Here is a 14063-nt window from a genome sequence, read left to right on the forward strand (position 1 = left end):
CCAGATCAGATGGTGCAGCCAGGACACCTAGCTGAGCCCCAGAGACTGATCCCCAGTGAAGATCCTGTCTCCAAGACGGCCATCGGGACAAGACCACAGGAACCAGATGAGTCCTTAGCTCAATCTGATTCTGCTTTAGCCTAGATTTAAACTGCTGATTTTGTCTGGCTAGAGGAGAATGACACTATTTCGACAAACTATTTCCCCGTCTAAATACTGTAAAGCTGATATAAAGCCACCCAGCTTTATTTCAATCCGATGTAAAGCTGCTTTGACACAATTTGCATTGTTAAAAGCGCTATACAAATAATATTGACTTGACTTGACTTCAGTTTTATTTATAATGACAATAAAATAAAATGAAATAAAATAAAATAATAAAAACATGTCTTTTCTCTCAAATTTTTCCACTTTTAAAACAATGCCGGAAACACCTAATGTCAGTCAAGTTTTGCATATGAAAATCCAGGCCAAACACAGAATAATACATTTGTCTATTCTGCAATAGTAGTTGCTTCCTCAAAACCTGCGATAACAGTGCAGTGCTTTGATTAAAAAGGGAACAAAGCTCTCTCAGAACTTCACTTTGGGCGAACGCTGAAGTTTATGATTCTCAGACAATAGGACATGTAAAACTTTCCCTCTGATTGACTTGAGGCCACAACACAGCCTATTTACTCAACAAATCATGAACACAAAAAATTACAGTGTTTTTTTTTAGCTTTGCTCATACTATTACAAATACTCATTACACAATTCTATATTACACAACAGAACAACACTGCAGAAACTGGTCTATAGAATCCATTATTAAGATCTTACTACACCCTGAAGCAGTGAAAATGGTCAAATATTCTATTTAAGTAAATTTATCTAGGCAGGCCTGGAGTGTGCACACAATTTATTAAATAATCTTTCTAAAACTGGTCAAATGTATCATCTGTCAACTTTACTCATTTATAATTAAAACATATAATCCTCTAAGAGATACACATAAGCCAACCCATCAACAGTGTCATAAATGAAAAATCATGAGTTGTCGCCACATTTGACCAATCAGAGTCCAGATCCTTCAGTGAGGTCATCCTAATCACTTATGGGCAATACAGGAAATTTAGTCTTTCTCACATCAGGACAGTGAAGCTGAAGGCAGAAGAGTTTGAAAACAAGATTTTACGCGATACCACAGTACAGCGCTCTTGTGAAGTAATTTCCACGTTATGCAATATTCTGTAAACAGGTGGGAAACTGTGAGATAGACGCCGCAGGAGAAGATAAATGAGTGAAGGGCTTCATGTTGCATTACAGAATGGATGTTATTTCACCTGTAAGTACATGAGAGAACTTTTCCAGGCAAGCTTGAAAAACTATTTCAGAAATATTCATTTTTATTTTACAATTTATTAAAATCTTTTGTAATTTAGTAAGTTTTGTACAATTTACAAAGTACAATTTTGTGAACCTTTAAGTGAAGTTGAATTATTTATTTATTTTCAGTTGTCAGAAGAATTAATTCCGTATGATCCAGATGCTCGGCCGATATGTGACTTCTATCCGTATCTCAGTACTGACCCTCATACTCATCCTGGTGAGTTTTAAGGTTTTGTGTGTGCGTGTGTGTCCTAAAACCTAAAACCAAAATGCATTATTGTCTTAGGACAACTTTGATGAATTTGTGTGTGTGTGTATGTTTATATACACGCATAAATAAACTAAATAACACATATATCTAAACTGAACTAAACTAAACTAAACAAAAATAAAATAAAAAAAATACATTTCCCCAACAACTTATTTTAAATTAAACTTCAGACTCAATTTATTCTCCCATTTTGTCATGCAAGAAAGTGGATGGGACTACACAAACGGCCATCACAGTGAATTTGAGCCGCCTCAAGGAAACCATTTCACTGAGCTGCATCCCAGCACATACCGCTATGGAGACGTGGAGTCCTTCCATCCATCCATAGATTCAGGAATAGGAACACTTTTACCTGTTGTTCCTCCACAGGTTAGTCAGCAAACCTGCAAACTATCTATCTGTCTGTCTGTCTATGAACTGATTAACTGTGGCCAGAATTCATTCTATTCTATTCTGTAAAATAAGAAAGATATTAAAGGTGTGGTCATTTTATTTTGGTTTTTAGTCTGCAGGAAAAATGTTCAGCTATTAATACTGGTTCAGTGACTAACAGTGTACTATAATCAGAGAAAAGGTCTGAAAGAAAGAGAAAGAGAGATGGGCAGGATGTGAGCGGAGGAGACAGACTGATTGCTCAACACTGTCTTTTCCTGACTGAAGGCTGTTGCTGCTGCTGCACACATTTACACAAGACCTGCGCAAATACCGAGCCCTAGACAATCACAGTCAAGCCTCTGAATCTGATGCAAACTAGCTTTTTGAACATATAGTTTCAGACATAAAGCAGCTCATCAACACATGCACTGCCATGGATAATTAAGAAGACTCTTCTGCTCACCAAACCTGCATTTATTTGATCAGAAAGCAGTAACATTGTGAAGAATTGTTACAATTTAAAATAGATGTTTTATATTTTAATATATTTTAAACTGCAGTTTAGTCCTGTGATGGCAAAACTTAATTTTCAGCATCCTCAGTGTCGCATGATCCTTCAGAAATCATTCTAATATGCGGTTTTGCTGCTCAAGAAATGTTGTATTAGGGGTTCAAACACGTAGTGCTGAAACCCTATTGTAATTGTTAGGATTTTTTTTTTTCTGTCCGTTAAAACTGATCGTGCAGCCCAAACCGTAAGGCCTAGAGAGCTGAAACTTGGTCAGATCGTAGTAGTATTGCCCACTTCTCAGATCCAAAGTCTCGCCCAAATCGGCCAAAGGGGGGCGCTACAGCGCAAAAAATACAAATTTCAAAGATTTTTGTCCCTAGCTCGTACACCGTTTGTCGTAGACTCAAGAATTTTACATCGTTGCAATCCTGGAGACAGTACTACACGTACGTTTTTTCCGTAAAATTTAGTTATGTCCGAAACCTACTTCACAAACAAGAACACTGCAGAAATATTCTCTGGACGCTGAATATCAATAATTTGAAAAAAAAGTTGAAATTTAAATTTTCACACGAAACAGTGCGCAAGAAACGTTCTATGCTAATGTTAGCCAATAGCTAATTGTAGTATAACTCATGAACAGAATGATATATCTTCACCAAACTTGGTACACGTGTACGAGCTCAATCTTTGGTTAAAACAAAAAGCGTAGCTCTACCACTTGGTGGCGCTATAAGACTGAAAAAACATAAAATCGTTGGTCCGATCGACTTGGAAATTGGTATGCAGCGTCTTGGTCCAAAGTGGTAGAAGTGTCTATGAGGACATTCCCGTATCTAAAAAAAACATGGCTGCCATCGGCCAATGAATTTTAAGCATCTATTTGACAAGGTTAACGGAGGTCGATTGGAGCAAAACTCGGTGGGTATGTTTGACTCATGGCCCTAAAGGTCTGTAAGATTTTGAAAGAAATCGGCCCCTAGATGGCACTAACGAGTTGTATGGCTCTGTAATCACGTGGTGTTTCACACATCCACACAATATGCATATCATTTGATAGATCTCATAAACTTTTGCGAACTAGTCCTAGGTTTTTTTTGTGCTCAATCTCGATCAAACCACTGCAGTAATATTCTCTGGACTCTCTAGATCAATAATTATAAAAAAATATATATAAAAAAAGGGGACATGGCCAAATATACCCAAAAGCCTATAAAACCTTAATGAAAACTCAAAACTTTATGAAAGCTGGTGAAAACATGTGGCAGATGACTCTTAACAAGTATGCAAAGTTTCATAGAGATCAGACCATAGGTGGCGCCATAACAGTTAAAAGGCCTCAAAAACACAATGTTACAACAGTATTTCTATTGCAAATAACCTCGAATTGCAAAAAAAAAAAAAGTTCATATATTCACATATCATATGATAGATCTCCTCATTCTGAACAACTTTGCCTCTGGTACCAATGCTGTCAATCAAACTGTTAATTAAATATTTGAAATTATTATTATTTTTTTAACTACTTTTGTGAACTCGTCGTAGGTTTTAAACTCAAAATCAATAAAATCAGTGCAGTACAATTCTCAGGACTCTCTAGATCAATAATTATCAAACAAATGTTGAACATTTGCGTTTGGACAACTATAAATCAGTCATTTTATAATATGTTCTTTACATAGTGTACCCAAAGGCCTATAAATCCTAAAAGAAACCCCACAACTTCTGATAACAGTGAGTTTTGGGCAAAAAATAACACTATAATAGTTATAAAGGTTAAAAACACAGTGTTGTATGAGAAATTACAATTATAACCACTAGATGGCAGCAGAAGACCACTAATGGGCTCATTAAATGCACTAAAACAGAACTATTCATAGGTTTTCTTATGGATTCATGCTTAGACATTATAAAATCACTGTTATAACATTAAAAATCACATTGAGTCAAAGTTTACCATTTTGTTCATACAGACATGTCAGTTTTTACAATTATGCCGATTATGATTACAGTGAAACCTGAAAATGACAAATAAACTCTTAAAAAGAGTAGACTTACAATAAGTTTTGTGTCACCTATTATTTATTTCCAATATCTATATCTGCAACAAAATGTGTGTGCATGTATGTTTGTGTATGTGTGTATGTGTGTAAGCATGCTTATTGAGTATTAATATACTAGTTTAATCATGTCAGTGTGTGTGTGTGTGTGTGTGTGTGTGTGTGTGTTTATTTTCCTAGATTGCATTTTTAATATCATCAACATGACAGTTGCTCATGCTGCACCAGGAGAAGTAATGATTAAATGTGCATTTCTGCTCACTTAGTTCTGGAAATATATATTTTGAGCCAACCACCTGAGCCGCCACACCATGTGACTAATTGGCCACGGTAAAATGGCCTCCTGACATTGATTGGCTGTTGGCACCGCTAGAACGCACACAGGCTGATGTAGTTGGGACTACATATCTTGACCCCTGACCCCTTGGTCCAGTGCATCTTGACCCAGTGTGAAATTCAAGAACTACGGGAGAGTTTTAACAGCCGAGTAGCTGCCATTGAGATGAATGCTAACATATAGCATAGCACCAGCTATTACATGCATTTATCTCTTTAAATGCATTGAAACCAAGTGTAGCTTAATATAAACTTTCATTTTAGATACACCCCTCCAAATATAATTAAATAATAAACAGGCCATCTCAAAGGTTTACTAATGCACTAAATGTGTTTGTGTGATTCTGCTGATAGAAATTAAACTTTGTGGTTCTCTGGGCTGATTTGGAAGCAAAACGTGATGTGCACCATTGTGTGTCCCTTTCTGTTGACACTGAGTTTTTGTACTTCCTCTTTCAATGTAAAGTAATTCTGCGGTTTCCAAGTATTTGATATTTATACAAAATCATGCAAAACTAGCATTTTTATGCTTGAAAATAAGTGTGGGGGAATGTCCGATTGATACACTAATCACAAACCATCACCTGATAATTTGTATTTGTTTGATATTTTGCATTATCCAATATCCAGTGAAATTACAATTTAGACAACAGTCTCTTGGCAGTTTGTAACTGTTGCACACTTTAGCAAATTAATGCCAAATTCTCAAAAATCATGAAATCTTATTTGGACTAGGTGTGCAGTTTCACTTTTTTTTTTATTACAAATAATATATGTTTTACTGTTTTGGAAAACTGTGGACTAATTCATATAAAGTTGTATTATCTCATTCGTTCATTTTCTGTGGCCTGCAGAGGGGTAGTTTTAGGGTACAAGCTCATGCTTTTTTATTTAAAAATGTCACATTTTGGCAACTTGGCAATTAGGCACTGCTTGTAAATTCTTATGAATTCGTACAATTTCATTTGTACGTTTTTGTATGACTTGCCCACAACCCAGTGAGGTTTTTTTAGGGGTGCAGGTCTACAGTTATTTAATAGAAATTGTATGTTTTCATACATATTGGCAAGTTGGTGGCAAATTCGTGTGAGTTTGTACAACCTCATTCGTACGTCTTTGGATGACCTGCTCAAGTCCCACTGAGGTTATGGATGCAGGTTGGGTGGAACGGGGGCTCAGCTGTTACCTCACAGCATGAAGGTCCCTGATTTCAAGCCAGCTTTACAGGTTCTCTCCCCTTGTCAGGGGGTTTCCTCAAGGAGCTCTGGTTTCCCCTGCAGTCCAAACACATGCAGGTTAGGTGGATTGGATAGAGTTAACTGCCATAGATGTGTCCCAATACTGAGAGTTAGTGCACTTCATAAACTTTTTTTAGGTTGCGTGATAGTATTGATTGCTTTGATTGCATGACTTCATATTTTAGTATAAGGAGCCACAGAAGCATAGGTATAAGGCAAGACTGATGATTATTGGTTTATCTCTACAGTATACTTACGTAACCCACCCACTGTACCAGCGGTCCCCCGTCCCCCACTGCAGTACTGATGATGAGGACCCCGGGGGACGCAGTCCACCCTTTGAGGTGTCCGAGGGTGAGGAGGTCAACGACAGACATCCAGGTATCTCCAGCTCTCTATCAGGTGAGCTGCGAACATAAAGGACTTGAGTCCAAGACACTGATTTCATGGTCTTGGTCAAGTCTCGACTACTATAACATAGTACAGTTGCACTCTTATTATTTCTATAGCATGAATTATTGCAAGCACATTACCAAAAAATATATGACATCGACGTTTTTATCGAATAAAACTTCCAGAACGCCTGGCCCCTAAACTTCCATGATAAGGTAATAAACAGCAGTTCACTAATGCTATCTAGAAGGGGTGTAGTATTCATACGTAGTGTTCGGTACGGGTCTTTTGGTTCAGTAAGTATGTTTACCGAACAAAAACAGCATTATTTTAACCACTGCTCGAGTGGAACTTCATTGGAAACTTCCAGTTTTATATATTGTTACTTTTGATAAGAAACAGAGTCTCGTCTTTCAAACTATGTCCATTTTTTTCGGATATTCAAACATTAAATGCGCTTTTGGCGCTCTTTGATGTGGTGAGACAGATCGCTGTATAATAATCATCTCTTTCTCTTTACTACTAGTTTTAAGGCGAAATATCCATGAATAAACATTCACATTGCATGTCATTTACCTCAGGCAAGCCAACAGTGTCTACAGCTCGTTAGTTCACGAGAGAAATGAAGGCTTGTGAAGAGCATTTCGCGAAATGTTGGCCTATGTACTCATTATATTTTACTTTACCTGTTAGTAATGTCTTGATTATTTAATGTTTGTTTAAATAAATCTGTTATGAAACAAGTTATGACAGCAGTATATTTCAAAAACAAATAGATATTTTTTAATTAACAGGTTAATTTAAAAACGGCATTATGTGCAATTTACAAGTTAAGTGTTGATTATTTAAAAATAAATAGTAATTAAATTGAAGTTTAGGCTCTGTTGTCAATAGGGCTCCCTATAGATTAGAGCATAAGCTAATACTTAAAAAAAATAAACATAATAATAATAATTTAATTTGTTTAAAGAAAGGGCAATTTGTTCAGTAAACCACTGTTTAATATATATTTATATATATATATATATATATATATATATATATTTATTTATTTTTTCCCATCTGCTGTACCGAACCATGACATCAAAACCAAGGTACATACCGAACCGTCATGTCTGTGTACCATTGCACCCCTACTATCTAAATATCTTGGTTACACTCCCATTAGAGTATTAGTAGACTGTTGTGTTAGGTGGCAGGTTAGGGTAGAATCAGTTGACATGCACTTTTAAAGTTGACTATCAAAATAAAGCATCACCCAGATCTTAAGTTGTACTTAAGCCACAATATTCCTTTGAAGTAGAAAAAGAGATCAATGGTATGAAAAGTGGCGAGCTGATGGGATTGTGTGCAATTCAGACTTTATCAACTTCTGCAGGAAACAAGCGGAAAGTGCGTCTCTATCAGTTCCTCCTGGACCTCCTGCAGGACGGAGACATGCGGGATTGCATCTGGTGGGCGGACCGAGAGCGAGGCATCTTTCAGTTCTCCTCCAAACACAAGGAGACACTCGCCGGCCGCTGGGGCCAGCAGAAAGGCAACCGCAAGAGAATGACCTACCAGAAGATGGCCAGGGCCCTGCGCAACTACGGCAAGACCGGCGAGGTCAAAAAGGTCAAGAAGAAGCTGACGTACCAGTTCAGCAGCGAGGTGTTGAGGAGGGTGACTACGGACAGGAGGCAGTATCATCACTGACGTTTCCTTTAGATCCAGTGTCTCTTACCTACAACATTCACAAATTCTCTCCCGCCATTGTATAACATGTAATCTCAGGGATATGTAATATGTATAGTTAAAATAGGGATGTAATATCTGAGTAGCTGACAAATGGACATGGACAAAAGACATTTTGAAGGTTAAAGTTTCTGTATTTGTAAAGGAATACATGCTTCCATGTTTTGATGCTGTAACTGGTAACTGTGTTTTTTTTTTTTTTTACTTTTAAATCGGCTTGATTTCACTATATTGGTACATTTCAATTGTCCAGTGGTGTGACAAATGAATTGTAAAAATATAAAATGTCATGTATTGTCCCAGTTAATATAGTTATGAGAACTGCGTGCATAATACAATTTTAATAATGTAATTCTTATAATAATGTTACACTTATAGTAATAGCATGTTACTACTCAGGACATTTCAACATGTTCAGCTATTTTGACACATTTTGACTTCCATATGCTTCATCCACACAAACAAGTAAAGTTTTAACTTATTTAATGCTTATTATGCTTGTGAAAAATCTATCTTTGTATTCTGGGGAGGTGTCACACCGAATAAATGAGCTCTGCTGACCCCGCCCCTCTCTTCCATGGATTTGTTTTATTTATTATAAAAAAAAAATTTAATTAATGCCAAAACACTTAATAACAAGCACATAACCACAACAACCTTAAAAAACAATAGAGGACAAAATACAAAAACTGGCACTCATCAATTAAGTCATCCAGGCCATTTTTAAGACATTCTGCCAAAATGTTATAGTCATTATGTAATAATGTGATTGGGTGCCAATTATCAACCAAAAGAGTATCTTTTTGAGATTCTGGTGCTAAAGTAATAACACCCTCTCTCATTGATGGTGGAAGGCATCCATAAACAAATGATTCTTCATAAACTGCCAGTAAAAATGTCGATAAATGGTCACGAAAAGTTTTATATAGTTCTGAAGTCAACCCATCACTTGGGTGATTTATTGTTTTTTAAGTTATTAATGGCCTTTCTAACTTCTTCCGATGATATTTTTTTAGAACATATTCCCCGGGTTTCACAGACAAGGCTTAAGCCTAGTCCCAGACTAAAACTTAATTCTGAGCTGTTTAAACTGATTGATCTTAAAATATATCAATGCTTTTATTTTGTCTCAAGATGGACACCAGTAATGTTTTTTTCGAAGGCATGTTTACAAAAAATTACTTAAATGTCCTAATTGAACTATGACCTAATCCTCGCTTAGTCTAAACCCTGTCTGTGAAACCAGGCCATAAAATTAGTCATTACTAACAGTTCTCTCTAAAGTAATATAATTTAGAATAAAAGGGTCAATGATATTGGAGTCACTTTTATATAAGTTACTCAAAAATTCTGTAATATGGGATGAGATAATCTTTTTATCCTCACAAACAACACCATCAATTTTCATTTTCCTAATCACATTGACCTCCACATTGAAATTTCAAGTAAATCTGCCTTTCTTTTGATAGCTAATCTTTTACCATAGGTCCTTACAGCACATCCTTTTTCAAATTTTAAAAGTTCCCATTGTTTACCAAACATACCACTATTAATTGCAGAGTTCCAGTGCTTATAAATAAGTCTTTCTATAATGGATTTCAAGTCATCATACACTCACCTAAAGGATTATTAGGAACACCATACTAATACTGTGTTTGACCCCCTTTCGCCTTCAGAACTGCCTTAATTCTACGTGGCATTGATTCAACAAGGTGCTGAAAGCATTCTTTAGAAATGTTGGCCCATATTGATAGGATAGCATCTTGCAGTTGATGGAGATTTGTGGGATGCACATCCAGGGCACGAAGCTCCCGTTCCACCACATCCCAAAGATGCTCTATTGGGTTGAGATCTGGTGACTGTGGGGGCCATTTTAGTACAGTGAACTCATTGTCATGTTCAAGAAACCAATTTGAAATGATTCGAGCTTTGTGACATGGTGCATTATCCTGCTGGAAGTAGCCATCAGAGGATGGGTACATGGTGGTCATAAAGGGATGGACATGGTCAGAAACAATGTTCAGGTAGGCCGTGGCATTTAAACGATGCCCAATTGGCACTAAGGGGCCTAAAGTGTGCCAAGAAAACATCCCCCATACCATTACACCACCACCACCAGCCTGCACAGTGGTAACAAGGCATGATGGATCCATGCTCTCATTCTGTTTACGCCAAATTCTGACTCTACCATCTGAATGTCTCAACAGAAATCGAGACTCATCAGACCAGGCAACATTTTTCCAGTCTTCAACCGTCCAATTTTGGTGAGCTCGTGCAAATTGTAGCCTCTTTTTCCTATTTGTAGTGGAGATGAGTGGTACCCGGTGGGGTCTTCTGCTGTTGTAGCCCATCCGCCTCAAGGTTGTGCGTGTTGTGGCTTCACAAATGCTTTGCTGCATACCTCGGTTGTAACGAGTGGTTATTTCAGTCAAAGTTGCTCTTCTATCAGCTTGAATCAGTCGGCCCATTCTCCTCTGACCTCTAGCATCAACAAGGCATTTTCGTCCACAGGACTGCCGCATACTGGATGTTTTTCCCTTTTCACACCATTCTTTGTAAACCCTAGAAATGGTTGTGCGTGAAAATCCCAGTAACTGAGCAGACTGTGAAATACTCAGACCGGCCCGTCTGGCACCAACAACCAAGCCACGCTCAAAATTGCTTAAATCACCTTTCTTTCCCATTCTGACATTCAGTTTGGAGTTCAGGAGATTGTCTTGACCAGGACCACACCCCTAAATGCATTGAAGCAACTGCCATGTGATTGGTTGATTAGATAATTGCATTAATGAGAAATTGAACAGGTGTTCCTAATAATCCTTTAGGTGAGTGTAGTTTAGTAATGAGTTATTGAGTTTCCAGTGTCCTCCACTAATTCTGTTGTCCTTACAGCCCGACAATGCAATTTTAAGACTAATAACTTTATGGTCTGTTAGAGCAGCAGGCAATACAGATGTATCTAAAATGAACTGCTCTAAGTCTGAAGAGACCAACCAAAGGTCAATGCGGGATTGTAATTGAGAAATTGTTGTTGCTCCAAGTAAAATGCTTAGTTGAAGGGTTTTTTACCTCCACATATCAATTAAGTCAAGACTATAACTTAAACGTAAGAGGTCACTAGACTCACTGTTCGCTGAAGGAGGAAATCTATCAATGGAACCATTGATGACCAAATTGAAGTCACCACCACTAATTTATTTTGCATTAGGGTTGCTTCTTATGGTAGAATTGATATAATTTTCGATTTCCCCTAATAACAAAGCGTTTGCATCTTTTGAACGGTACCCATAAACATTAACAATAATGAATTTACAGTCATTCATATCAATCAGTAATATTAACCAATGACCTTTAGAGTCCCCTTTGCTCCACACACATTTTCCATGGAAAGTATGTGCCATAATTGCCACTCCACCTGAGTGACTGGAACCGTGTGCTAACAACATCTCACCTCCCGACTGGTTTTTCCAAAAAAAGAAAAAAAGCTTTTCTTTTAACCAAGTTCCTTAAACCTCTGGCATTAATAGAACATAACTTTAACACCATCAAAAAAACAAATAGCAAATAAAAAAGTGCTCATCTTCACAACAGTCATACTTGATTTTGCTTTAAGCTAGCAGGAATCAAGTAGCATCCATTTTTTCTGGAATGACTTCTCTGCTGCCAGCGTATGCTTTAGATCCGATGAAGTAAGCCTTTTTTCCTTCGTTGCATGCTTTTTGTACGTAAGGCCAAAGCAGTGCACAAGACACTTTTTCTTCTTTTGTCAGAAGTCAGCTCTCTTGTTGAGGGCAGTGATGATGTTCTCTTGTAGCTCATGTAATGAGAGATCAGCTTTAGATTTCTTGGATATTTCTGGGCTATTTGACGGTGTATACAATTCTCCAAAATCAAGTTCTTTTGAAGCACCTCTCGTCATGTTAGATACTGCAGGGTACGAGTGGTCCGAAAGTTTCTGAGGACCTTTCTTTTGCTTTGTATTTACGCCACTCATATTAGCATTGTAACATTAGCAGTCTCTGCTATACTGATTCAAATCCTTTCTCTCTTTTAAGGTTTTTTAAGTTGAATTTCACTTAAAGGGGTCATATGATGCGATTTCAAGTTTTCCTTTCTCTTTGGAGTGTTACAAGCTGTTCATGCATAGATAAGATCCCTAAAGTTGCAAAGATTAAAGTCTCAAAACCAAAGAGATATTCTTTATAAAAGTTAAGACTTGTCCACACCCTCCTAAAACGGCTCATTTAAACACGCTCCCACGTCTACGTCACTGTGTGGGAAGATTTGCAACCAGATGTTTACGCAAAGAAAGAGGGCGTGATTTTTATTCTCACTGTAGTATTGTTGCTGCCTCCAGCACCATGTCGTGGAGACGCTGTGTCTCATTGTGAAAGCGAAAGTACTTAGTTTGGGATATGGGAGGACACAACTAAAAATCAGTGGTTAAGTTGTATTTACAACACCGTTCCAGAACAGTTCAACCCAAATATTAGAGTGTGTGCAGCGCATTTTACGGAGCACTGTTTCCTGAACCTGGGAGAGTAGCTGTGCACACTATAAAGTGGGGCAATTTCAATGTCGCAAGGACAGTCTGGCGCTTATGACTCACAGTCTGTATGTTTTCTTATTTAAAGAATTTGCTACTGGCGATTCAAACACGAGTTTCAAGCAGTGTAGAGTAGAACTTGTTGCTTGTCCTTTCTCTGACCACATATGCAGACATGGTAATGTTTACGCGGCGCGATGTGAGTATAAGTCATTATAATCAGTAATTATGTCCCCACCGGATGCAGCAAATGCCTCGTTTATAATGGGTTTTATTGTTTTTGTCTCGTCGCGCCAGGAAACTCCATCACAATATGGTAACATTTCCGTTTCACGCTTGAGGTTTTCGGCCGGTCACAACCCACTGGATAGCTGGCCAATCAGAGCACACCGCGCTTCTCAGAACGATGAGCTTTGTAAAAATCAACACATATCAGAAAGGCGGCGTATAGAGGAGCAACAATAATGTACAGTATGTGGAAAATAATTTTTTTTTTTTACCTTAAACCACATAAACACATTGCATTACACCAAATACATAAAATGTTATTTTTAGCAACGTCAGATGACCCCTTTAAAGAATTTAAAGCCTATACAGAGAAACTTATAATACGTGTCGTCTGCGCCATCTTGTCGCCTCCCTCTCTTCCGTGGAGTGACTCCAGCCGCGAAAATGGCTAACTAACTCATTATTAGGAAAGGCGATTTGCAAAGATTCATAAAAACACTTATAATCACTTCTTCTGTAGATGAAGCTGGATCACAAATGATTAGTGTGAACATTTATGTAGATCGGGATCGGCGCATTCACGTCAAAGCGAAAGTAACGTTAATCCTCTGCATCTTCAGCGGCTCAGATGTCAGGAGTAAATGACGACTGCTATGTTCATTATTACATCCAACAACAAAACACCTCAATCGCTTAATCGGAGACATCTTGTCTTCCCCTGCACCGGAGTCGCCGACAGCTCTCAGTTCACTCAGGGCAGGTCTAAGGTAAGACGGTCTTGTCAGTCAACTATCGTGGGAGGGGCCTGTACAGAACTACGTCATTCTGACAGGGCTCTCAGAACAGCCTGATTTGATTAAAAAAAATGGATTTTAAAACGGGTTTAAAAAAAAAAACCTGGGTGGATTTGTATCATTATAGGATGGATGTGTACACACACTTCCAACACACATTTATGTTCAAACTACTTGAATTTTTGCCTCCAATGACCCCTTTAAGA

At 37.8% G+C, this 14063-nt stretch overlaps 1 protein-coding gene across 4 annotated transcripts; it reads left to right on the forward strand.

The window, feature by feature from the left end:
* Window positions 1–1054: 1054 nt before the first annotated feature.
* On the forward strand, window positions 1055–8856 carry LOC306866758 (transcription factor PU.1-like). Of its 4 annotated transcripts, none has more exons than XM_079412089.1 (5): window positions 1055–1327; window positions 1498–1588; window positions 1845–2011; window positions 6411–6564; window positions 7934–8856. In XM_079412089.1, exons 1-5 carry the CDS (start codon window positions 1295–1297, stop codon window positions 8248–8250), a joined length of 762 nt encoding a protein of 253 aa, XP_079268215.1. In that variant the 5' UTR covers window positions 1055–1294; the 3' UTR covers window positions 8251–8856. The 4 variants fall into 4 exon arrangements, with proteins under 4 accessions (XP_079268215.1, XP_079268216.1, XP_079268218.1 ...); XM_079412090.1 differs by having other exon boundaries at window positions 1127–1353; XM_079412092.1 differs by having other exon boundaries at window positions 1127–1353; window positions 6411–6543.
* Window positions 8857–14063: the final 5207 nt, after the last annotated feature.

This window comes from Barbus barbus, assembly GCF_936440315.1.
Source record: "Barbus barbus genome assembly, chromosome: 48".
In the NCBI taxonomy this organism is placed as follows: domain Eukaryota; kingdom Metazoa; phylum Chordata; class Actinopteri; order Cypriniformes; family Cyprinidae; genus Barbus; species Barbus barbus.

Bases quoted from the DNA above. Each gene is read 5' to 3' on its own strand.
- LOC306866758 (XM_079412090.1), top strand. From the start codon at position 1,279: ATGAGTGAAGGGCTTCATGTTGCATTACAGAATGGATGTTATTTCACC. The intron at 2,012-6,410 runs GTTAGTCAGCAA...TTATCTCTACAG, and splicing joins TACCTGTTGTTCCTCCACAG to TATACTTACGTAACCCACCC. The intron at 6,565-7,933 runs GTGAGCTGCGAA...CAACTTCTGCAG, and splicing joins TATCTCCAGCTCTCTATCAG to GAAACAAGCGGAAAGTGCGT.